Genomic DNA, 25,116 nt, shown 5'->3' on the forward strand with positions numbered 1-25,116 from the left:
TCCTTGTCTGTAAACTATCAATGTATTAATTTAACAATACTTGGGCTAGGTATGCATTTCTTCTGAGGGTAGTGCCATGGCACGGCGGCTCTCCCCCTTGAGCCGCCGCTGCTTTTAAGTGAAAGAAGGCGTTTCATTTCAGAACTTTCACAGAATAATTTTTTGATAATATTGTCATTATCAATAGCAATGAAAATCTCTCGTTCACACTGCATGAGGAAAAGTGCTTCAAGGTTATCACTGGATAGACTATTACATAGTCTTGTTTTTATTATATTTAATTTGGAAAAGGCTCTTTCGAACTTACTTGCCTAAGTGGAATTGTAAGAAGGTTGTCATAAACTTTATGCAGTTCAATGTATTGCAAGGAATACACATCCTACTCAGGAATAACACTGTATGCATACTCGATGCAGCTGTTGCACCTTGTACTTGTACACTTCCTCTCACCGTCAGTCATAACTTCTACCTGATCCATTTCTTCAAATTTCCATTCCATGTATACTAATTCATCATCACTGTTAGACTGGCAATCTTCAGCCACTGGCTGTCTGCATATCTGAGGCAAGATGTTCAAAGCCTGAGGAGCTGAACTGCTCCCTTCATCTCTAAATCTTCTTGGATAGAAGCATTACAAATCCAACTTTTTTGTGAACAGAAAATCTATATTAATGCTTTGAACAATGACATCCATAATTCAGTTGAACACAGTTCCGTGAAATTTGTTAATAAGTTGAGCCAATGCTTTCATCTCCTGCTAGCTTTCCTGGCATTCTTTATTTAGGAAATCATCTTCAATGGACAAACCCTGAAGTTCTGGCACTTTCCCTATATCTATTCATGAACGTTTTAATACATTATACTCAACAAACTTGTTAGCAGCCTGGTAGATTTTCGAGAATGTGTTCTTTGAAACCTTCAAATTTGTTGTTGCAGTGGAAACATATCGCCCCGCTTGAACGAATTAGAGGTTCCTCGTTTGTAGATAATCTGAGAGGGGAGTTGTAATTTTTTAAATATGTAGTCGCATAATCACGACAATCATCGTCTCGAAATCGTCGAACTTGTTCAGAAGTGCTGTGACATCATGATGTCGCACTTTTGTGTTGAATTCATTAGAATGGGAAATGAGAAAAAGTGTAGTAACAAGTTGATAGAACAAAGGTTTTTGTATCTTTTCTTGATTAGTGATTCTAAGTCCACTAATGCAAACGACCAAATATTTGTATCGTGGCATCACTTACTTCTGTTACTCCATATTGTGGTTCCTATTACTGCAAGTCTAACGCTGGGATTCTGCCGCAAATAAACTTCCATTCCATGTGTTTGTGAGACTTTCAGAAACACTTGAGTTTCTTGCAACAAGCTAACACTCAGACACTGTGCTGTGTCTGTAACACTAAATTGAGTACCAAGTGTGGATGTTTTCTGGAATAATTTCAGTTAGTTTTTAAATCCATGAAATCTAAAAATAATACTTGCTTTTCTGTAACTTATAAGTAGGGTGGGATTTGTATGGGGGAATCTTCTCTCTCGTTACTGGACATGGGCGTCCGGAAGGAGGGGCAAGGGGAGGCCGTGGCCCTCTCCCTGGAAAAGGAAAGTCAAACAAAAATTATATATTTCACACACATAATTTCATTTCAGTCACAATAATACGTGCTAATTATTGCACGAACATGATAAATTAGAATTTAAGCAAAGTGTTTTGAGGGAACAACACTATTATTGAGGAAAATGTGCCTTGTTTGTCCTCCCTGGAAAAAAATACCTTCCTTGCTCCTTCCTGGAAAAACCCTGCGAACGTCCATGTTACTGCATCCCCATCATAGATTGTAAGTCTTTAGCCCTTGTTGATGCTATAAACCTATCAATATACAAGAATGTAAGTAATGCCTCAATCCTTCGAAAGATGTAACTGGAAATTCTCCTACACTGCATTTTTTTTCAAATACTACACTGCTATAGGAAGTTTTTGTACTGTTTTTAACATTAAACATTAAAACAAGTAGTGAAATATAGTAAAATAAACAATACGAACAATAATTCCACATATAAAGTGGATTTTATGTTCAGTGTAACAATGATCTTCGTTTATTTCCTGCCTGCGAGACTCATTGAAAAAGGTAGACGGGAGGATGAACAGGTCAAGAGCGGACGCTTCTGGCTGAATTTCGGATAATTTCTCGCTATACAGCCGGTAGTGGTCTTTAGCCGCTCAGTCCTACGTTATTGTTTGTAAGTCCAGGGGAGGCTCAAGATAAAATTTTCCACCGGGTGAGATGTATTTTTGGCCCCCACTTTCCATCCTGCTTCCGCTTACCTTTCTGCCCTGGTTCTTTAACTTTCCACCTTCCTCCAATAAAAGAAGAAAAAGAACATGATCCAGTTACAGAATAATGGTTTTAATGAAGAAAAATAATAGCATTGTCTGAAAAATACCAAGTGGCTGTGCGGTCTAAGGCACCTTGCTTTGGACTGCGGCTGCGGGATGGCATGGGTTCGATCCCGGGTTCAGTCTCCGGGAAATTTCGACCAGTGTATAAGGCCGGTGGCAGCCCACCACCGTGAGGAAATTGGGGAGCTTCGAATGAGTAAGCGTAATCGGGTTGCGGAGACCTACTATAACGGCTGGGGATACGTCGGGCTGACCCCCCGACTATTCCAATACTGGTTGAAGATCTCCACGCTTAGAGGTGACGAAGGAAAGTGTGGGAGGGAGACCGACAGTCGGTAGGTATGCCCAGGCCCTTTGTGGGCTATTACGCACAGGATTATTATTAATATGTGTTTATGAATAATAACATAAAAATAAAAGTAATCTCTTAGCTTTCTAAATGATTTTGCAGTATACTTAATATATTCTGCAGCATTAACTTAAATTAATCCAAATCTTTTAGTCGCGCACGATAGGTCCAGTCCCGATTAGCTTTTCTACGCATAAAGTGGACTTCAAATTAAACTCAAACAAACAAACAAATAGCCACGCTTATGTAATCAGAAACAAGGTTTTGGCGCTAATCAAAATGCGACATACCGGTTTGCTCTCCCCCTCCTCCGAGAGCGATACCCCTCCAGTCGCCCGAGTCCATCGGGCCTTAAGCCGCCCCTGTGTAATTTCACGAGGGAACAGAAATGAAAAGGTTTATTCACAACTGCTCTTAGTGGAACCACAAGCAAAGAAACCTGCGCAGACCCGCGACTCCTGTGCATCGTACTACCGCGTGGAGGGGAGGGGGAGAGTGGACCATGCTTCCTTATGGCCCAAGCTGAACGGAAGAAGGGAAAGCTGCGCGGGGACTTTTCGTCCAAGGAAGAAATGGCGGCGAATTTTGTTTACGGAAGGGCGCTGAGACGAGAGGGCGCACCGGGATTTTGCCCAGTGTCCCGGTGGGCCAGTCCGGCCCTAAAATACATAAGTGGACACCCAAGGAACACTCATGCCCAGGTCGGTATTCGAACCCGGGACCTCTGGCGTCGTAGCGCGGTGTGTTAACCACTCCGCCACTTCCTGGTACAGGCACATTTAACAATGGCTTGGAACTTGGATACCATTTTAAGCTGTATGATTAGTCCCGATTAGCCTATCTGGGCTTCAACAAACTTTTGTACTCGTTTCATCTTTGCTTCTAATTTCTCTTTCCTTCCATCTCCCCTCCTCTATGGAAGTTTCTTTCTTTCCTGAATGGAAAATATATTAATGTACTTGTGCATGTAATTTTTCCTTTCTCCTTTTCCAGGTGCAGTTGATTACAGCCAACAATGAAAGAACGACCTTGCGTGTAATAGCACGTAAGGTTCGGACATAGCCTTGATCAAAATAGTGGCCAACAAAAGCTCAATGATATGCTGGAGATTCTCGCTAGGTGGCGCAGCGGTCGTTCCAGTTATAATATAACAACAGGTTTCGGTTCGTGGCTGGATGCAGAAACGACTCGTTCATTGAAGCATTGCCGCGATGCCTCTGCAGTTTTCGACAGTCAACGGGGAGTGTGGGGAGATCCTCAACAAGAAGTTTACGCTCGAGTTTCGCCCAGGCTACGTAGAAGTAAATCCCGGGAAGGCTGTGCTCCCCCTGGCTTACAAGAAGTTCGGGCAGAGCATTCTGGACTTGGAGATTCACGAAAGCGATGTTTGGGTCTGCAGCTTCCCCAAGACAGGTAAACCGGAATTGTAGAAGTAGCATTGTAAACATGATGTAACACTATGAGAATCAAACTTTGCTTTTGGGAAGGATGCCAGGGGATGTTATCCATTGCTGAATGTAGCTCTTCGCACATATTATTAATAATAATAATAGCAAGAAAACTTGTAATATTTGAAATATTTATGAAAAAATGTGCAAGGGGAAAAACAGTTGCCGGAAAACGAATGTGTAGTTATGTTATTTTAAAATATCCTTCTTGTTATTATTATTATTATCTCGCCATCAAGTTCCGACCTAGGCGTGGGTGTTTTCTGCGAGTGTCCATCGTCGCGGTTAGCCAAAAATGGCAGAAAAGCAAAGCTAAATAACAAAAATAAAATTTGGTCAAATTTCTGAATAACAAGTATATGAATGTCTTTTAAAAATATAAAACCAAATATTTAACATAAATTAACATTTGTAGGATCTATATATAGTGCACGTGGCCGCGGTGGCTCAGTCGGTAACGCGTCTGACTACCATGCTAAAGGTCCCGGGTTCGATCCCCGGCCGGTTCAAATCCGGGAACTTTTCTATCGGTGGAAGCGGCCCCGGCGCCCACCCAGTGTCGAATAACATGGGTACCTGGGGGAAACCCTGGGGGGTAAAGGCGGTCAGGGGCGTGATGCTGATCACATCACCCCCACTCACGACCGGATCAAGAAAGTGTGGGGCGTTACCCCCACACCCCCTATACGCCTTCATGGCGTGGTGCTATGCACAGGGGAACACTTTACCTTTTTTACCTTTTATATATAGTGCACAAATCTTTTTTTCTTGTGCAAGGATTTAATGTGAGAATAACAAAGAAGATGCCTTCCAATATTGTAAGGTCTTAAGTGCTATGAACTTTTTTAATTAAATTTATTAATATATTACTTTCTCAGTCAAAAAAACAAAATACTTAAAATACTGTAAATTATTTCTTGACAATACAGTTGTATGTGTTCCTCCTCCATTGCGATAATATTTGAGTGATACGATACGATACGTGTATCATGAGCAAGTTTATATTGAAAAATCTAAAGGAAATAATGTGTGTCACAGCATATAAATATAACTCTTATGTTGGAATGGTGATTTCCTTTGATGCCGGAAATATTGGGGGTGTTGTCACACTGTCATCCACAGTCAATTCGCATCCTGCATTTGAGGTGGGACTTCACCATAGCGTAGTGGGTAGCACTGTCTTCGCGTCACTGAACAGTCTTGTTTCCGTGAATGTCTTGTTTTAGTCTCGACCCAGATTCAACTTCCCGTTTCGTTCTCGTCTCGAAACAACCCAGCTTTCAGTTGTTTTTTTATCGTATTACTTTGAAATTAGGCTACACAGCACCACAGGATTGAATTGTGCCTCCACCGAGTGCACACCTCGAGTCGCCTTGATTGAAAGGTGACAACATTAATCACTAATCGGCGAGATCCTACAAGGGTATCAGGTAGAGATTAGACTTAGCACTCTTTTCAGCTCGTATGTGAGGAAGTGTGTCTCGTTCTCGTTTCTGTCTCGATCTCCTTACGAGTCTCGAAATATACTTGTAAGCAAAATATGCAATGTGGCACAGCACAATTATTTGCAGAGTACGCCTAAACAAGTTTTCTTAATAACTTTCCTTTCATGTTTGACGCCTCATTTCGTGCTCTAGAAAAACCGAATGAATGCAACCACACTGAACAGGTTTACAACTGCCAGTAATAGGCCAAGTTAGAAATATCCAAACAAAATATGTGAATTATTATAATCTGGTAGTAAAGCTTCAGCCAGTTTAATTTCTCTTATTAGACAAGATTAGCATTAAAAGGTTATATTACTGGGGCAAGAAGTATCAACAAGTGAGCGGGGCAACTGCCCCCCCCTCCCCCAACTGGTAAAACATATCAGTCTCGGACAGTGTCTAATCTTGATTTTACGGGGGTATGTCTAGTTCTCGGTCACGTCTAGACTAGGGATGGCCAGATCCGGATCCGCAGATCCGGAATTTTCGGATCCGGAATCTTCGGATCCGGATCCGTTTTGCCATCCCACATGAGCGCTTCTTTGGAAAGTATGAATGTGTTTATAACATATTGTTGCCTGCTAATATAATTTCCATGAAATTTGGCAGGTGTATGGGGGGAGGGGGGCAAAGGAACAAGTACGTGTTTTTGTGTTTCAGCTAAAAACGATTTTAGGGGGCAACTCCCCCCCTCAAATGTCAAGATGATGAGAAATTGAAGTGGGGATCTGACCCCGAAACCACGTAAATATGGCATAGGAAGAAACAGGGGGCATACGGCCCCTCTATACACCTGCCAAGTTTCATGGAAATCGGAGGGGGGGACAGGGGTCATATCCCCACGTCAATTTGTCCTCACTTGACATTTGAGGCGGATTTTGCTCCCTAAAACAGTTTTTAGCCGAAACAAAAAAACACGTATTTCTTCCTTTGGGTCCTTCTATACACCTGCGAAGTTTCATGAAAATCGGAGGGGGACACAGGGGTCAAATGCCCACTTAAATTTGTCCTCATCTTGACATTTGAGGGGGTTTGCCCCCTAAAACCGTTTCTTAGCTGAAACAAAAAAACACGTATTTCTTCCTTTGGGCCCCTCTATACACCTGCCAAGTTTCACGGAAATCGGAGGGGGACACTTAGATAACCTCCCTTGTTTGTCTTACACTTTGTAATTATATAACACTATTATAATGTTGTTTTTTTATTTGTAAAACTGTAACTGTAGAACAATTTTATAATTTTTGTATAACATTTCTATCTTGTTAAATGTGTTAAAGGTTTCATCCTGGAATGTAATGTCTCACATTAATGTGTGTTTCCATTTCCAACACATTCGAATGAATACATATTCGTTTCAATGGCATTTACAAAATCACCTCTGACATTTTATGTTAAACAAGTAAGATTATTTTTGTGCACGAGTGTGTTAGCCGATGCATAGCAAAGTATTTTAGGAACAACACTTGAAAAAAATTTGAAGGACTAACTAATAAAAGATTTCTTTGTAATCGAAGATCATAATACCTTTTAAGGTGTGGTAATATTATAATGGGATTGAGATACGAAACTCTAGGATCCGAAACTTTCGTATCCGGATCCAGATCCGAAACTTTCGTACCCGGATCCGGATTCAGATCCGAAACTTTCGTACCCGGATCCGGATCCAGATCCGGAACCGTAACTTTTGGATCCGGATCCGTTTGGCCATCCCTAGTCTAGACATGTCTCCAAGCATCTGGTATAGTTTTTTTAAAAGGCCTGCTCGGTCTCATGTCGAATTTTGAGGCTAGACCGAGATTTAGATGCGATTTTCATATATTTTGCAATCCACACACAAAATGCGCATTTATCGTGCGCCCTAGAGGCCTCTCCGATAGCGTAGTGGCAAACGCCACTTTTTAATCGAGAGGGCGCTGGATCCCGTATAGCTCCCATACCACTATAACCTGTAGGTCCGATCTCAATTAGTTTATCTGAACATGAAGTGGACTTAAACAAACTCTGAAAATTTTTTGGGCTCGCATGTCAAGAGATAAGGACCATATTTGATCATTATTTATGCAGAGGGAAACGCTCATGCTCACGGGACTTCACTACACAAATGCCACTACAAAGCCAACGTTTCCTCTTATTTCATCAAATCAATACATGGGTGGAAAAGTGATGATGCAAGATAGCCAAATAAAACGAATAAAAAAGACAGTTACTAATGTTTAACAAGTATCATGGGAAATCTTACATTGTCATAAAATCATTGTGTATACGCCCAGTGGCGTGCCCAGGATTTCCAAAAGGGAGGGGTTATGTATACTTTTTCTTGGTAGTTAGCCCTCATTTTGTCATATTTTCCTAACTTTGACGTTCTTTTTTTAGGAATACTGGGCCAAAGGGGGGGGGTTATAACCCCCACCAACATACCCCTTGGGCACGCCACTGTATACGCCTTAGTATTTTGAAGCGTGATTTAACGTTACAAATTGGCATACAGCATAGTTCATTGCCTCGGTAGAGCGATAGCTACGTTAGTTCACTTTACGTAAACATTCAACAGGGTTTGACCTTGCTTACGTAAGTAAGCCCAGCGCATCTTCCTTTCCAAGCTGTAATGTTGAACTTCACCGATAGATGTCGTCATGTTAGTGAGCTAATCCATTCAAGCGAGAAAACGAAGCAACGCGAGGCAAGTTTGTAGTGTTTCGGTGAGCGGGCAAGGGGATTGGTTGTCTGGCGTGAAAATGTCGGTCGAGTTTGTCCCAGTGAACGGTCACTACGGTGACATTTTGAACAAGACATTCACGAACTGTTTCCGGAAAGGATACGTGCATGGGAATCCCGGCAAAGTTATTTTACCTGAGTATTATCAAAAGTTTGCCCAGAAGATTCTCGATTTTGAGGTACGTGAAAGTGACGTTTGGGTATGCAGTTTCCCGAAAACAGGTGAGTAACTAATTTGTATGACTAACCTCTTGTAATACGCACTAGTTGCAAAACTACATATCATTATTATCTATTCCTTTGTAATATTGTTAAACAACTACTTCGTAATAGATTAATAGCAAGAAAAGTTGTATTATTTGAAATATATATGTAAAATGTACGTACAAGGGAAAATCGACTGCTCAATTTTGTCACTAATCTGGAATACCCCCCATTTAAGTGGTCTTTCTACTTGTCTAAGTTAATCGCGACGAGTAGGTTGAATGATAAATTGATAAAAATATGTGATGGACAAACAGAATGATATGCCTATGCTTAAACCACGATTCGAACCTTCGGCAGTTATGAAGGGCGCTACGTTACGCACACTCCGGCATGAAGGCTGTCATACAGTAAGCTGTTCTGTTCTGCTAGAAGTGCTAATCACATCTTCAGAAAAAAAAGTGTTCAATTGTGAAAATACCCCGGTATTGGAAAATGAGTTGCGAACAAACAACGGATGTGATATTTAACTACGAAGTTGCAGGACAATAAATTTAATCAATAGCTAATATGTAATGGTTAGAGGCACATATTTTTGGTAAATAAAAAGGCAAAATTTCGGTACAAAAACTGAGTCAATTTCGGGTTCAAAAGTGGTAAATAAAATAAAATATCGGTGTTATAGCGGTGAAAAAATGGATGAAAAGTGGTATATAAAAAGACATATTGGTTTTAAAATTGTGATAATCCTAAATTTGATTTAAAAACTACACTTATTCCACAGAATTAACATTTCACTTCTAATAGCACATTTATGTAGTTATCAGAGTATTAAGTTTATTTCTGTGTAAAGGAGTCCATTTTTGCTTCTCCAATATTAACAGCAGAATTAATCAATTTTCCGGGAATTGCATAACTCTCAGGATAATTCAGACCTCGGAAGGTGTCGCGTCGGTGAATAAACCCTGAATTTCGTGTTTAAGAGTTAATTTCGCTTTTTGCAGTTCATTTCGCATTATTTCGTGACAAAATATGGTCACAAAATGCACCTCACACCTTTCAAAAACATGAAAAATTAACACTACAATGTGTTTTTTCAAATTTCGTTTTTTCGTCAAAAACGAAATATGCGTGCCCCTATAGTGGAACCACGAGCAAAACAACTTGCGCAGACCCGCGGCTCCTGTGCACCGTACCCCCGCGAGTAGGGGAGGGGGCGAGTTGACCATGTTTCCTTATGGCCCGAGCTGAGCGGAAGAAGGGAAAGTTGCGCGGGGACTTCTCGTCCCAAGGTTTTTTTCCTTGTGGTCGATCTATAGTAATGGTCATAAGGAATATTGTATATGTACACTTCGCAACTTCTTATTTGACCGCCCTGAAAAATTTCAAAGTCCGGAATTCGTAAATTTGGCAGCATAGCGCTTCAGAGCCAACTAAGAGTAGCCAACTTTGCAACATTTCTCCTTCCTGAATGAAAACGCTCGTGAATTTTTTTTTCATTCTTTCACATTCCATAAAGTAAAGATACCCTAAAGCACTAATAAAATACATGAGTAGACAAAAAAATGTTAAGTAGAAATACGAATGTTGAAAATATTTCAAGATTCCTCGCTCTGAATTTGAAAAGAGGTAAATTTATGTGCATTTTGAAACACTGAACAAGTTCTCATCCACTTGGAAAGAATTGCCGTCACATTTGAATGCAAGGAGGCAAATTCATGATGATTTTATACGAAATTTTTATGAAAGATACCTTGCACAACACCAAACGATTCTGCAAAGTGTGTCTTTTCCTTGGTTATTGGCGAAAAATGGTTCGAAACTCCGGCACAAGGTTTCTTCAACTGAGATCAACGTGCTTTACTGAGGTTTTCGTTAGAAATCTCCTGGAGTAGTTGGTTAGATGACAACACTTTTCATTTTTTACTGTTTTCGTCAAGATCGAAACATCGTAGGTTCAAATCCCACCCCTTCCTGATTATGTTTTCTTTTTTATTTACCGAATACGAAGTGTTGTAATAACGTAATATAAGATATGATATTACTGTAAATATTTATGCGATGCATACTCAGTGGCGGCGATTGAGTTCCAAAACTGATGGGGCAAGGTGTCAAAACTGGGGGTTTCCCTTGGGAGATAAGGTTTAGCATAGTGGGAGGGCAACTGTTCCTCTACCCCCCCCCCCCCCCCCGTCTAATCGTTGCCACTGTGCATGCCTCAAGTAATATTTCTACTAATGTTCTTAAACTTTCAGTGATTGGCAGGATGTAGGAAAAACTTATCCTTTCATTCAGCTGTCATAAGTTATGTTAACACATACGCGTATTTTAAGAACTTATATGTCATTAATATCTGTTCTTAAACAGGATGTTGTAATCAAGGGGTCCCGGGCTCAACACCCGGTGGAGGCACGTTGCTTCGGATTCTAGTTTAAAATATAGATCCAGTACCGAATAGTCTGTCTGTGCAGCAAGTAGACTTAAAACAACAATAGAGAAACATATACAAATCAGCGGCGTATACTCTGGGTCATCTAGGTAATAGCAGATGACCCGGCTGTATTTCTTTTTTTTTAAAAAAAAAAAAAAATGTATATATATACACATTTCTTCCCAATTTTCTTCCAAACCAATTTCGATGCATACATTTCCTTGCTTCCAGCGTGCGAATACTTCCAATCGTTTGCCGCCGAATGTCCGGGAACCTTTCTCCAGCCGGTGGAATGTCTACAGGGAATCTCACCCTGACGTCATTCCTCCCGCTTCCCTTGCAACCCTTGGCGAGGAGGGAGGAGAAAGGAAAGAGGGGGGGGGAAACATTGCTTTTCAGGCGCGGTGATTCCGTGCCCAGGGTAAGCTCCTTCTTGTGAGAGTCCACCGGTCGCACTCTCAACCTTCAGAGCCTCTCCATTCCCTCCGCTGAATAGGGAAAACATACCCGGTAGAGTGCGAAGAACAGGAAAATTGAATAACATGGGCAAACAATTCTACGCTAATTTTCACTTTACATTTGCTTCTGTCTTGCTGATTTCTGTTACTTGAACATAAATTTATCAAAAGGGAAAAACTTAAATATTGAAGATGAAGCAAACTGAATTAAAATTCAAAGCTTAAGAAATTAAAGCACCTATTTGCTGACTCCCCCCAATCCTTGTATTTACAAAAATAGTGATTGTTTCTCCTCTCTAATCTTCAAAAGCAGCGAGAATACTTCTTTCACGGAACTGAATATTTTTTAAAGGGAAAGATATGAAAAATAAATTATATATATTAGTTAATTTAAGTTGCTATATTCCGCCTGTTTAGATTAATAGTGATGAAGATGAACGAATTAAACATAAACGAAAAAAACACATCAGGCACGTAACCAGGTGGAGGACTCGGGGGGGCTGAAACCCCCCTCCCCGAAATCCTACAAATATCTAATTTAAAAAGTGTATAGTGATAATTAATTTTACTTCATTAGCAGGATTAAACACTTTGCATAATACGTTGTAATAATCTGAGATTCATCTTCAGGACTTCTAACCCCACTGTTTCAACTTTATGTGGCGGCTGCTAATAAGGGATGATCCCCATCCCGAAATAAAATTCTGGCTCTGACCTGCAATGATTCGAACTTTTAAAAACCTGTCATTTCGAGCTCGGAAAGGGATTTTTTTTTATCATTCATAGGGAATTTCTTTCTGAGCCAGGAGCACAACAACAGAAGTTTGGCGCGTGAAACTGAATGCGTGTAGTCGTTGGCTTCGTGTTTATTATTTATTAAGGTGTTAGTGTTTGTCGTGATAGTGCTGTGTTAAAGGGTAATGGATGTGATACAAGATTTGCTGGTGAAACCTTTTGGAACAAGATCTTTTCAGGAGAAGTTGCAAATTGTTAATACAGGTAGGCCAGTGTCATCGCTTGAACTTATTTCTACACACAAAGACAAAAATCGGGAATATGTGAGGCATATTCGCAAGCAAATTATGACAAAACACCATGGTTGACAGGAAGTATAAGTGTTAATAAGCTTTGCATTTTTGTTGGCCGTGCTTACTTTTCGGGGCTGAAAAGAATGTATGGACGCGTGGCTGATACTGTAATCTTTGCAACACTTGTGTCAAACATGAAAAATCCAAAAGTCACATAACTTCCTTTGTTAAGCTGCAATCTTTCGCAAAGACACGTATTGACGTGAACTGGACAAACAGCGTGCTTTGGATGTGGTACGGCACAAGTGATCGGGTCCTGGAGTAAGTTGAATTTTGCACTTAAATTAATATTGCGGGTTTTTATTTCACTAGTGCACGTCTTTCATTTTATATTTCACAGGCTGTTTTTTATAGCTTTATAATACTGTCTTGTTTTATTATTTGAAATTCTACACGTATAGTAAACTGCAATAACGAGAATTAATTGATTGTGATCGTAGCAATAAGACAAATATTCCGACACAATATTCCTAAATCCAATATGGAGCTTGACATAAATTGCACGGAAACTTTTGGAGTTTGAGGATCAAAAGGTCGGAGATTACCCACTCGTTAGAACCAGCATACACCACTGATACAAATAGAATGTTCTTTGCTTGGAAGTTACGAGTGAGTAGCGTAACCCGGTCATAAAAATCTTCTATAACGGCTGAGGGCTCGACGTGCTGACCCCACGTCACCTCATACCAGTTGAAGAACTCACACCTCTAGGTAGAATTGTGGGAAGGAGACTGGCAGTCGGGAGATAGGCCAAGGCCCTATATGCTCGTCAATACTCGTCAGAAATTCAATCAAATTCATTCAGCTGTGCGTCATAAGTTGTGTTAACACACATTATGAGTCAATAATAATAAGTTAAGAAATTGACAAGACGTTTCTGTACTGAAGGTAACTAGAGGTTGTTTTCTTGTAACGTCGTTACTGTGTCCAGCTCGGCATTGTGATTAAAATTACTCTATCTGCATGTTCACTTTCCTCTTACATAAGTTTTCCTTTCGCGAAAACATCGTTCCATAGTTTCCAGTTTCTCAATATATTTTTCTATGAAGTGTTGAATATAATTCTAGCCTGCTTTCCACAAGCTACACAACTTCTTCCTCTCTCTCTCTCTCTCTCTCTCTCTCTCTCTCTCTCACTCAGAGGTGCAATGTAACATAATTTAAGAAGGCCATTGTTGCACAAACGATAAACGAACATGTGTTAAATTCGGTAAGATCAGCAGGTAAGGGAAGCTCGATTTTAGCTGCAAATCAGTGCCTTCGTTACAGGAAAATCCCCAACAAAGCAAGGAAATAACTAATGAATGGTTATGCTTTACGATCTTTAGGGTTAAAAATAGGTGATCTAAATCTTTAAAAGAAAACCGTTTTCCAGATAGAATAGGTGTATGCATGAATTGAAAATAAAAATTAAGATATTGTATTAGCTGTGGAGTTCATTCTGTTGTAGCTTTGTGGCACATCCGGTAAAGGCACCCATTTCCAGTTCCACTTGTGTCTTTGATTAGGGTTCGAGCCTCACTTCATCTGGATATTTTTATTTATATTGAGGCCTGTAAGACAATAATATATGAAAGGTTCCAAATTATTTCTTACACGAGTGTATTTTTTTTTTAATTTGTTAGTCCTGAAAAGGACTGTTTGGGAAAATTGAACATTTATTTAATATCTTGTCCAGTAGCCACCTGCATCTATGACATGTCTCAGGCGTCGAGGAACGGATTGCACAAGATGTCGAATATACCTGTGCGAAGTGCACACTTCATTCCAGGCATTGTTGACGTGGTCAAATAGTTCATCACTTCTGCGAGGTGGTGGATCGGGCCAGCTTTCTTTCAAACATCGAACGACCTCGGCCCACATATTTTCAATTGGGTTGATGTCGCATCCCATGGGTGGCCAGTCAATTAGATGTATGTCGTTTCGTTCAGAAAACCAACGCTGAACGATGGCTGAATCATGGATGGAGGAGTGGTCTTGCTGGAAGTCAATATTTCCCTCGGGATACAAAGCTCGCACGCCAGGAACCATAACATGCTCCAAAATGTGCACATACTGTATCCCGTTGAGACGTCCTTCTATGCGGTGTAGGTCACCTCCGCCACCGAGAGATATCCAACCCCAGACAGGCACGCTCACGCGTCCACGCCGACGTGAGTTAGCAAAAAAATGGGGATCAAATCGTTGTCCTTGACGCCGGTAGACCAGAACCGGACCATCATTTGCAGTAGAAAATACTTTCTCGTCTGAGAAGATTACTCTATCCCAAATCCTATCAATATTTTCTTCAGCAAATGCTAGCCTATCAGTTCTGTGTGCATCCGTCAAGACCTCCTTCTTTGCTGCCCTTCGTGCCCGTAAACCAGAAGCAGCCAGCCTCCGCCGAACTGTCTGTGGGCAACCAGGAAAATCGGCCCTTGCCTTGAGTTGAGTGGCTGACTGGAATGGATTGGCTTCACACTCCGCTATCAGCCGATCGTCTTGCACTGGTGTCGAAACACGGCCCCAGCTCTCGCGTCTTTTCCGTGATGCCTCACCAGTTTCTTCGTATCGAGCCCACCACCTCCTTGCTGTCCGTGCTGGAACGCCATACTGCTCGCCAGCTAAACCAGGTGACAATCCAGCTCCCTCGATCAAACCGATCACTCTTTCTCTTGTGGATTTGTTGTAGTGCTCCATTCTTCGCGAGGTTGAAGAAAGAAATGTTGCATGCCTCTGTTTAGAGCGTAGTTCAAAGGAAATAAGGTCTTCTATTGGTATAGTTAATCACGTGATGCTGCAGTTGGTTCAAAGACGACTTCCAATTACATTCAGCCATGAAAAGTTTCGTACGAATTCATACCAGAAAAGGATGTCAAGAATAATAAAATAAATTTAACCATTATTTACAATTACATTACTTTCATTTAACAAATAAATAAAGAATAATTATGACAAATGTGCTACAACGAGTGCTCTTTACATCCATGTGTAAAAGTATTTGGTATTACTAAACACGCACACACGTTCGGAACATCTGTAGCGTAGTTGTAACGTTTCAGACAAGCATACATCTTCTTACGTTCAGCTTTTCTCTTTGAGGTATTGGTTCAAACCCGGCTCAGCTTTCACGTTTTTTTTTATGTAATACTTAGTAAAGTTTTTGTCACAATTTTTTCGTCCACAAAAAAAAACAATAAAAACAATAATTAAACGATCTTCTCCCCAAAACAATAATTGCAACATCATATTTATTCACATAATAAATCTATTCCACTCATAAAATTGATTCCTTCGGGTCTTAATGCAACATCACCGAAACATTCAAGTTTCAATGTTCATGTTGGAAATTGAACAATAAACAGTTTTGGGGACACATTGCTTTATATAAAACCTCATGTTATTATAGAAATATACACAAGACGTCGAATGAAAGTATGCGTAAGGAATACTCTTGAAACTCTAGAGTTGTAATCATGCGATTTGTTTTTCATAGAGTAATCTGTTATATTCAAAGTTAATTATTTCAAATTTTTTGTATTCAGTAAATATCGTACTTCTGTGTTCACTTCAACAGAAAAGAAATTGAGCGGCTAGGATTTGAACCTGTGATCTTTCATTTTAGATAAAAAAAATACACGTCTTACCAACTGTTCTACAAGGAAATAGACAAAAAGTTTCCTAACATGGTTGCGGCAACAACCACCTGCCAGTGCTCCAAACATTTCTTTGCCACAGATTGTGGATAAGTTCCTCTCTACACAAATGCCCGGTATTTTGCAGTGTATTTTAGCTCAAATTTTGCCTAAACTCATGCGAACTTTGATGAAGAGGATTTACCGGGATATCAACGAGGTTATTTCTGGATAGGCTTCCGAGGTTTCGAGAGCTCTTTTATCTTCAGGGATTGAAGGGATGACGGATAACGTGCTTGTTACTGGCAAGCGTGGTCGTAACTGCGATTCCTCATGCTGCCGAATTTTATTTTCGGAAGGAGTATGGCATCGGACGTAAAATATATATATACTGTTCTTGGATGATCTCTCTGTGTATATCAGGAGGTGGCAGTAATGATGAAGCGTTTAGAATTTTCGGAAACCATTTCAATTATATTACTGAATCACGTGCCACGTGGAATGGCAGAATCAAGTAACGTATAAGCAAGTCTGAGGGTGGCTGTTTTGAATATTGCGAATTTGGTGGAAAGTTCGTTAGATATACTTTCTGTTGAAATAACAGTATTATTTTGTTGAAATTAGACAAGTATTTTGGATATAAAGCAGTGCCGAATTAATGATCATTCTCAAGTTTTGCATTTATTAGATGTCACGTAATATATAAATAGTTATTAGTAGATTTTTATCGCATCGGCCTCGGTCGCAAAAGGTATTTACTTACGTTTATTGGGGATTTATTATTAGATTTAGATGCATTGGAAGATCGAAGTGAGGGGAACAAGAACAGTCATTACTAAATAAACGACATCACATAACCAATCTTAGCGAATTGAATACATTAAACTCTCCCGTTCGTTACAAAAATTCAATACATCAATGTAGTGGATTATTTCCTATTATAATTGTGTGTGTTTGTGTGTTAGTATTTTGAAATAATTAATATTTTAGTTGTGGAGTGTAGAGCGTACACAATACTTATCTTAAATTACATTACTTGATTGATGATTTGGTTTAATTTACTTCGCCTTTGTGACGTTTTTGGTTCATCGCGAAGATGAGAATGGGTGATGGGATGATGAAATTGATGAAGGAACACTTACAAAGAACACCCATGCCTGACCAGGATTCGAACCCAGGATTAATTACCATTACCTACAGCATCCTGAATGCATATATATTATATGTAAATTAGTCATAATGTGTGTTAACTCAGCTTATGACGAATAGCTAAAATACAAAAAGTTTTAACCTTAAATCCTGGCAAGCAACTGAATAAGCATTAACCTTCTTAGGGAGAAAATATGCAGAAGAGACATCCCTTGAAGTGTGCATCGGATATTTTACAGTGTTGAAATATCAATTGTCTCTGTTTAGCACACACCAAAAAAAAAAAAAAAATAGAGGGTGGGATTTGAACCCGCGACCTTTCAAGTATGTTGAAAAATATGGATACCAGCTTCTAACCAACTACTCTACGTTAACTTAATGACAACATTCCCTTACAAACACGTAGATGTTTATGATAAAATCGATCTTCCTGTGTTCCAGCATGTTTTCTCCACAAGTCGTGAAATAAATGATTTCTTTTAGATCTGTTCGATATTGTGCAGGGCATTGTAAATAAAATGTCGCATAAACTCCTCAGAAATTTGCCTCTTTCTACTCAAACTTGATGGCGATTTACTCCAGGTGGAGAAAACCCCTGTTCAGTGTTTCAAACCTATGTGATATCAAGTCGAGCACGCAGAATTGTTACAATTTCGCACAATTCTCATTCTTATTCTTATTTCAATTTACTATTTCAGTTTCAGTGTGTATTATATTAGCGATTGATAGTTTATAAGTTCATGGAATGTGCGAAATTGGAATCCTTTCACCGCAGCGTTTTTCGTCTAGTTGAATGACGAACTCAAAGTTGGCTACTCTCAGCTGGCGCTGAAGTGCAATGTTGCTAAGTTTACGATTTTCGGACTTAGAATTCTTTCGGGGCGGTCAAATAAGAAGTTGAGAAGTGTACAAAAGCTGTTCACTTCTCGAAGCCATCAAAATGTATGCACAATCTTGCATCTTCAACAGCACAAGCTGCCTTTAATCCCAATCACGACCTCTGCACGTGTAAGTCAATGAACTTAGAGGGGAATCTTTCGTAATCATTTGTGATTTGTTGAATATATAGTTTCGCTTTTATCTTATCGCGCGCCAAACAAACAAGTACGTTGCTATCTTGTGGCTGGGCAGTAATTTGACTGTGTCATGCTCATTTAACTCGGTCAGAGGGGCAATGTGAGCCACTTTCTCAGAACAGCTCAATCGCTTTTACTACAACTGGGAAAGTTGAACTGAGTTTCGCATTTCAAGGCTTATCGGAACTAAAGCATGTTGACAGATTGCGAGTAGGTAGAAGCAATTGTCTTGTAATTCGACGTAGCTGCCGGAGTTAAAAGGAAACTAATCGTGTCCTTTTCTCTACCTATCCTTGTTACATTCTGTATTCACCAAAACGAAGTATGAGACATGACTCGCGATTCTGGCCAAAAGTACACGTGAATGTGAATCTGATAGATTCGTTTTCGTTTAGATATTGTTACACGGCTGTAGCTTTAAGAAGAAACATGGTCTATGTGTTATGGATAAGTACTGAACAATCACATGTTTAAAAACGCCCCTGGAACATTTAGGATTCGTGTGAATTGTATTAGTTATTCAAATTTAAATAGAAAATAGACCCACAGTACGTAGGGACAATCGCAAAGCAGCGTGCTTGATCCAGATAAAACCGGAATCCATCCACCTCGGTGGCAGAGTGCGGAGTGCGCTTAGCAATCGATTCATGATATCACCAACGAAGGTTCCAGATTCGATCCCCGGCCTGGACATTCCTTTGTAAGTGTTCGTGATACTTGCTAATTCATCCTCATTGTCGCGATTAGCCAAAAGTGGCGAAATAAGACTAGCACAAACCCGGAACGTAGCAATTATTCAATGCTGATAACATAATATTTTGTCAAATTTCATATTATAAATTTCGCACGTAATTTCAAGGAATTAAGTAGCTAAGTCGATATACCAGAAGCGAAAGAATAACATTTCCTTGGAGACCTATTGACCCCTTGGAAATTATAGGCGTTATAAATAGCAAAGTTAATGTACAAGACTTGTCTTCCACTTAGACCGAGAGAGAAAACTACACAGACAGACAATACTTATTTAACAAGCATTTGTAAACAGGAAACTGCATTAAAGGTACACCCACACACGTTCAAGGGTAAACAAACATGAAGGATAACGCCGTGTCATGCACTCATGAGTGAGCATGACATGAAGAGAAGAATGAAACAAGATACTTTCAACTTTTTATTGTCCACGAATATAGCTTTTAAGATGTTGTAGGACTTCTATGCTGTTTCGAGACAAGATTTCTCGTGATGCGTGGGTGTGCGTATTGTTGGTGAATGTGTAAACATAATCACCTCTTATAATTTTCCTGTAACCATAGTCTCTGATGCCTAAGCTGGTAAAACACACAAAAAGAATGCTTAATGCCAGTAGCATACAAAAAACTTCATTTTTGGAATACCTGAAGATCTCGTGCTTAATACATCCTATAGAAGATGATAGTAAGATTTACACAGAGTTTGATATGCATACATACATATGTGTGTATATATAGAACAAAGGTATTTTACGTTGTTTTCAGTGGCGACGGTTGGGTTCCAAAACTGGTGGAGGGGACAGGAACAATTTACTTTCCCTTGGTAGATAAGTTGTTAGCATAGTGCGGTGGCAAAAGTGGGAGCAACTGCCCCCCCCCCCAATCGCCGCCATTGGTTGTTTTTATCGCATATTTGCTTGTAAATTTGAGACTCGTCATTCCTTATTGATGGCAATTTAAGATCACAATTATTTGGGGGAAAAAATCTTTCTTCGAAGCGAGCGGAGGCTTTGACATTACTGAAAATATTTTTTCAAAGTACTTTTTAATGTAAGCCGTTATGTTGATTTTGCATATTAAAATTCGCATCTCCAACCCTAATAATTTGAACAATATATATCTTGAAAATGTAGCTTTTTCTGAGCATGATTAGATACTTTCAAAATATGTGCATTCTCCAAAATGTTTCTGGAAAATGAATTTGTTCAATGTAATTTGTAGGAGCTGCAATCCTTGAGCTCACACCTTCGGTACGGGCCTGCCCGTTCGCACTTCAGTTCTGACGTCAGACGAGGAACGCCTACGAGATTAGGTTAGGCCTGTTAGGTTCAATTAGCATAAATACAATTAAAAATTACTATTTAGGCTAAGAGAACTAAACCTAGCTAGCCTAGCCTAAGAATGTAGGCATGTATCCTAAAATTAAAAAGCCTTCTCCCGTGACGTCAGTACACAAGGTTGCTAACGTCTTGTGCGATAAATGAGACCCCTTCGGTACGCCCTTGCGAGATGCAAAACCTATTTGTCGCCTGGGTCGTGAAGGTTCTGGTTTGAGTTCCGGACAAGGTGTAGGTGCGTTATTGTATAATTTTCAACAATTTTATACAATAAATCAACCATCCTAATCGCGATTCACGTAAAGAGCTAGGAAATAATTAAATAAATTAAATGTAAACAGTTGAGCAGAACTTACTCGCCTTACCTCTTCGTATCTGCTACAGTTATTCCTCCTTTTTCTAAAGGTGCAAGTAAATCAAGCGGGGATGCCCAAGGCACAATGGTCGGAAGTTGTTTCGTAATATTCTTTTTACGCCGATCATATAAACATTCGGGACACGTCAATTCTTCATTTTTTTTAGCTGACATGTTCGTATTTCATAATTTTGTTTCGACATCAGTCATTCTGTCCAAATACTAGTGCATATTGGATGTATGGTCACGGAAAACAACTTTCCTTCAGTTAATAGCAAGTTTTGCTGGATTAAAACAAAAAAAATCAAGATTGGCCATGTTGTGCAACAATTAATAGATTGGATATGTGCGTCTCAGCAGTCATACATACTAGGTCAAGTGCGTTTCCTTTACGTGTGTTCGACGTGCATTTTTTAAGACTGCAGTGGTCGATAGTTAACGTAACAGTCGAGGACGTATTTAGGGAGGGGGAGGTCCAGGGTGTCCAAGACTCCCCCGAAAGACTTATCAAATACTAAAATCAAGCAATGAAATACTTGTTTACAAAGATTTATGACAATGTGCATAAAATATTAATCAGGTACTTAACTTTTCGCCAACTGGATCTAACATTCTTTTGTGTTATTCAATATATATTGAATTCTTCACCTGTCTGACCTTAATTTCTTAGCCTGGGCACTTGTCTTTTTATACAAATTATGCCGATCGTAACTACAGGTAAGCTACATAATGAATACGCGCTGTTGCATCTCTACTCTTACAGTTTTTAACCTAATCGTGCAAATAATATTAATTTATATATTTTAATTAGTATTTAATTTAATATAATATAATTATTTTTATTTAAACATTATTATTATTCCTTGGTTCGGATCACCCCCCCCCCCCGAAATATATTTCTAGATACGTGCCTGTAGCAGTGTATTGGTAGAACTGCTCTTTCTTATTTTCTCTCTGTACCTTCCTTTAGATGAGAACTAACGTTGTTTGGTTAAGTATGAGGTAGGGATGCCCCAATTTTTATGTTTTTATCTGTTATCAATGAAGATTTACTGTTTTGTACGCATCTCTGGGATGATCGCTGAATAATAGACGTCAAGGGTCATGGGAGCAACAGGCTTGCTTTTTTATTTATTTATTATTTGTATTATTTATTATGAGAGAGCGGTGGCGATCACCCTCTCCGTATGGTCCAGCCAAGTGGTTCTTATACTTTTTGAGACTGCGGCCCGGTAAATACTTTTTTTAAAGTCGATGCACCAACGCCAATAATTCCACTCGTAAACAAACACCTTCCATTTTTTTAATAAACATTACACGTTAATAAATATATATCCTTGAACTTAAATATTAAATACATTATGGCATAATCAGATCTATGGCTATTGCAAAATATAAAATTAGGTTTAAATAAGTTGTCAACCACTGTTCCCAGGCCAACAGCATTAAATTAATTTGGTACGTGTTAATTTTCATTGGCATGTTGCATTTTGAACGCCGAAAAATTCAAATCCATACTAATTGGAAAATAGATTGCCATCATATTCAGAACGCTGATCATTTGATTTTAGTAATGTTTGTTGGACAAGAACTACAGTGAGAAAATATTTATGCAATGTTCAAAATTGAGTGGATTTGATCTTTTACATAGTCGATCTGTGTCTGACCTTTCGGCTCATTCAAAAGTATTTTTCTTTGGATATTTCTAGCACAAAATATTTGTTTGTTAAAATTCCTGCGCAAATTAAAATGACAAGTTTCATGAAATTATTCATTTAAAAAATAACTGCAGTCGTGTCCATTACACATTATTTGTTAATATTCCCTCACAATGTATTAATTTACTTTAACCTCTAGAAATATACAAGGCAGTTGAAAAGCTCTTATTGATGATATTTGAAATAAGCCTTTATCTGACGTAATGATAGAATTAAAGATCCACTTATAACAGAAACGTGGGTCTCCCAGAGGACGTGGCGGTAACACTGTCTCTTTGTAATCAAGAGGTCCGGGTTCGATCTCCGTTGGAGGCACATTGTATAGCCGTTAGGATCCAACTTTAAACTGTAGGCCCAATCCCGATTAGCCTATCTGAGCATTACATGAATTTAAGAACAAACTTTGACTTTGACTAGTGTATACGATACTAAATGTATTTAAAATTTCCAGACCCCCCCCCCCCCAACCCTTCTTAATGTAAGTCCCTTCCTTTTAAGGCAGCAGGAAGTTTCTATCTGGTGGTAACCCAATTCGTTCACTGGCGCCTTTTGTATATTGACCTTGAACATTTAAGCTGCCCCGCCCTCTGATGCAGCAGTATTATACAACAGTTTTCCTCCTTACACAGAACAACATTATGACGAGGAAAATAGAGAGCCCTTCTTCGTAAGGCCCAAAAAATGAAAGAAGGAGTCAAGAGAGAAAAAGATCGAAAATTGAGACCTTGAATTTTCTTATGATGCAGTTTATTGAACAATGCGGACGATATCAAAGAAATTTGAAGCAATTATATACAGAAAATAGTGTTCTGTGTCGTTGTACGTGACAAAATGTTTCCTTGTTCGGTTCTTCACAAAAGCTTGGCTGTACGTACGTTTTGGGCAAGACCAATAACCTTCGCTGCGTATTATTGGCTGAAAAGAGTGATCATTACTTGACCTTAACATTAGCTACTTTTTTTCTTTTCTTTTGTGTGGCGGAAGGTCAGCGATAATCACAGTTTTGATTTTGAAATGAAGCTGTATTTGATGCAGAAGGTGAAGGAAGCTATCGTAGAAGGACGATCTGCTGGAATTAAAAACAGATATTAAAAATTGGAAGTGGTAATATTGTAGAAGCATGGTTACCACTACCGGCCCACCCTTCTGGAAATGGACAATGTTCGTCTGTCTCGAAACCTGTTACCTTGAATTCACCAGGTGCTTATTCAACAAGATGGTGGGGAGGGGCGCCACAGTGAATATTTAATGTTATAACAATCGAAAACATTAATGAAAATTTAAAAGTTCACGACTGGTGATCCATTTCGAATTTTATAAAAAGAACCGTTCCATGAATAATGAATGATTTTTTTAAAAAAATTCTGCACCATAACACTAAGTGGTCCCCTATTTGAAATTTAAAATACCTTAAAAGTGGCATTGCCAGTCTCTCACTTAAATTTTCTCAGCTGCAAGAGACCTCGGGATCGCGTTTGAGTGAAATCGTTAAATGTGTTTCAAGATGAGAAATTTTTAAATCTACCGCAAGAAAACGGAAGATAGTCTTTGGGTGATTAACTCACGAAAGAGAGATTAAATCATCGCACGTCTAACAGTTAAAATTTTGAAACAGAATAAACTGAGGAGGAATTAACAATTACGATACATAAGCATTCGTTGCCCTCATCTGCAAATTTCTGGACCATCAGTAGTTTCTAACTTCTTAGAATTACTCGTATTTGAATCGAAATATATTATATGTATCTCTCCCCTTCCCATGTACAATACAAAGTGCTATTTTTCTATGTATATATAAAAAGTTCTTGCTCTCAGACGACTTAATATGGTTACCATTATTACTTTGAAGGGACACACAAAGAGCACCTATGTCCGAGCTGGGATTCGAACCCGAGACCTCTGGCGTCGTAATTTAATGACGTTCCTATGAGAAGTAGGTCGTCAAAAGTATCAAAAATGTTAACAAGATTTTTATGGTAAAGTAGCCTATAGTGCAGTGGTTCCCTTTTTTATGCAACATTTTTGTCCAAGGTGCAATTAGACTAACATTGGATAAATATGCTGCATAAAGAAACTAATTGCTGAGGGCGAGTGGTCAATGAGGAAAGAGTGAGAATATAAGCGGCCTTTGAACCACTCTGCAGTCTGCACATGCAGCTTGGAGACAAGACGACCTTGACATTGAGAACATGTTGCCAAACAGCCTCCCCTCTTTCCAGCTCGAACCAAGCTCGTGTGAGTAATTTCCTCAATGCCATACATGTATGCTCGTAAAACGAATGCTAAACTTCATTGCTTCTACGACATGTCACTAATGCGCACAACGCTCTCAAATTCTATGCAGTGGTATATACGTATATATATGGCTGTGCAACTGCAATGTAATAGTGGGGTGTGCTTTTTCCCCAGGTTGACATTTTCAGGAGGAAAGTGCTTAATACAATCTCAGAAATGGGCAATTCCATTGTGATGGGTGTGACATTCCGACAAATTTAAATTCATTTTTTAATTATTTTCTTACCACCTTCAAATACGTAACTC

General features: G+C 39.2%; 1 protein-coding gene across 2 annotated transcripts in view; it reads left to right on the forward strand.

Moving 5' to 3' along the window:
* Nucleotides 1-3,923: 3,923 nt before the first annotated feature.
* LOC145991088 (luciferin sulfotransferase-like) overlaps nt 3,924-25,116 on the forward strand; it is a 90,808-nt gene continuing 69,615 nt past the window's right edge. The window contains exon 1 of one of the 2 annotated variants that reach the window (XM_083126820.1): nt 3,924-4,160. In XM_083126820.1, coding sequence (XP_082982946.1) covers nt 3,959-4,160 — 202 coding nt within the window. In that variant the 5' untranslated portion in view covers nt 3,924-3,958. Of the gene's footprint in view, nt 4,161-8,330; nt 8,620-25,116 lie in introns of those variants that run through there. The other variant, XM_083126819.1, reaches the window with a different exon arrangement.

This window comes from Lepisma saccharinum, chromosome 8 (genome assembly GCF_977018435.1).
Source record: "Lepisma saccharinum chromosome 8, izLepSacc3.1, whole genome shotgun sequence".
NCBI lineage: Eukaryota > Metazoa > Arthropoda > Insecta > Zygentoma > Lepismatidae > Lepisma > Lepisma saccharinum.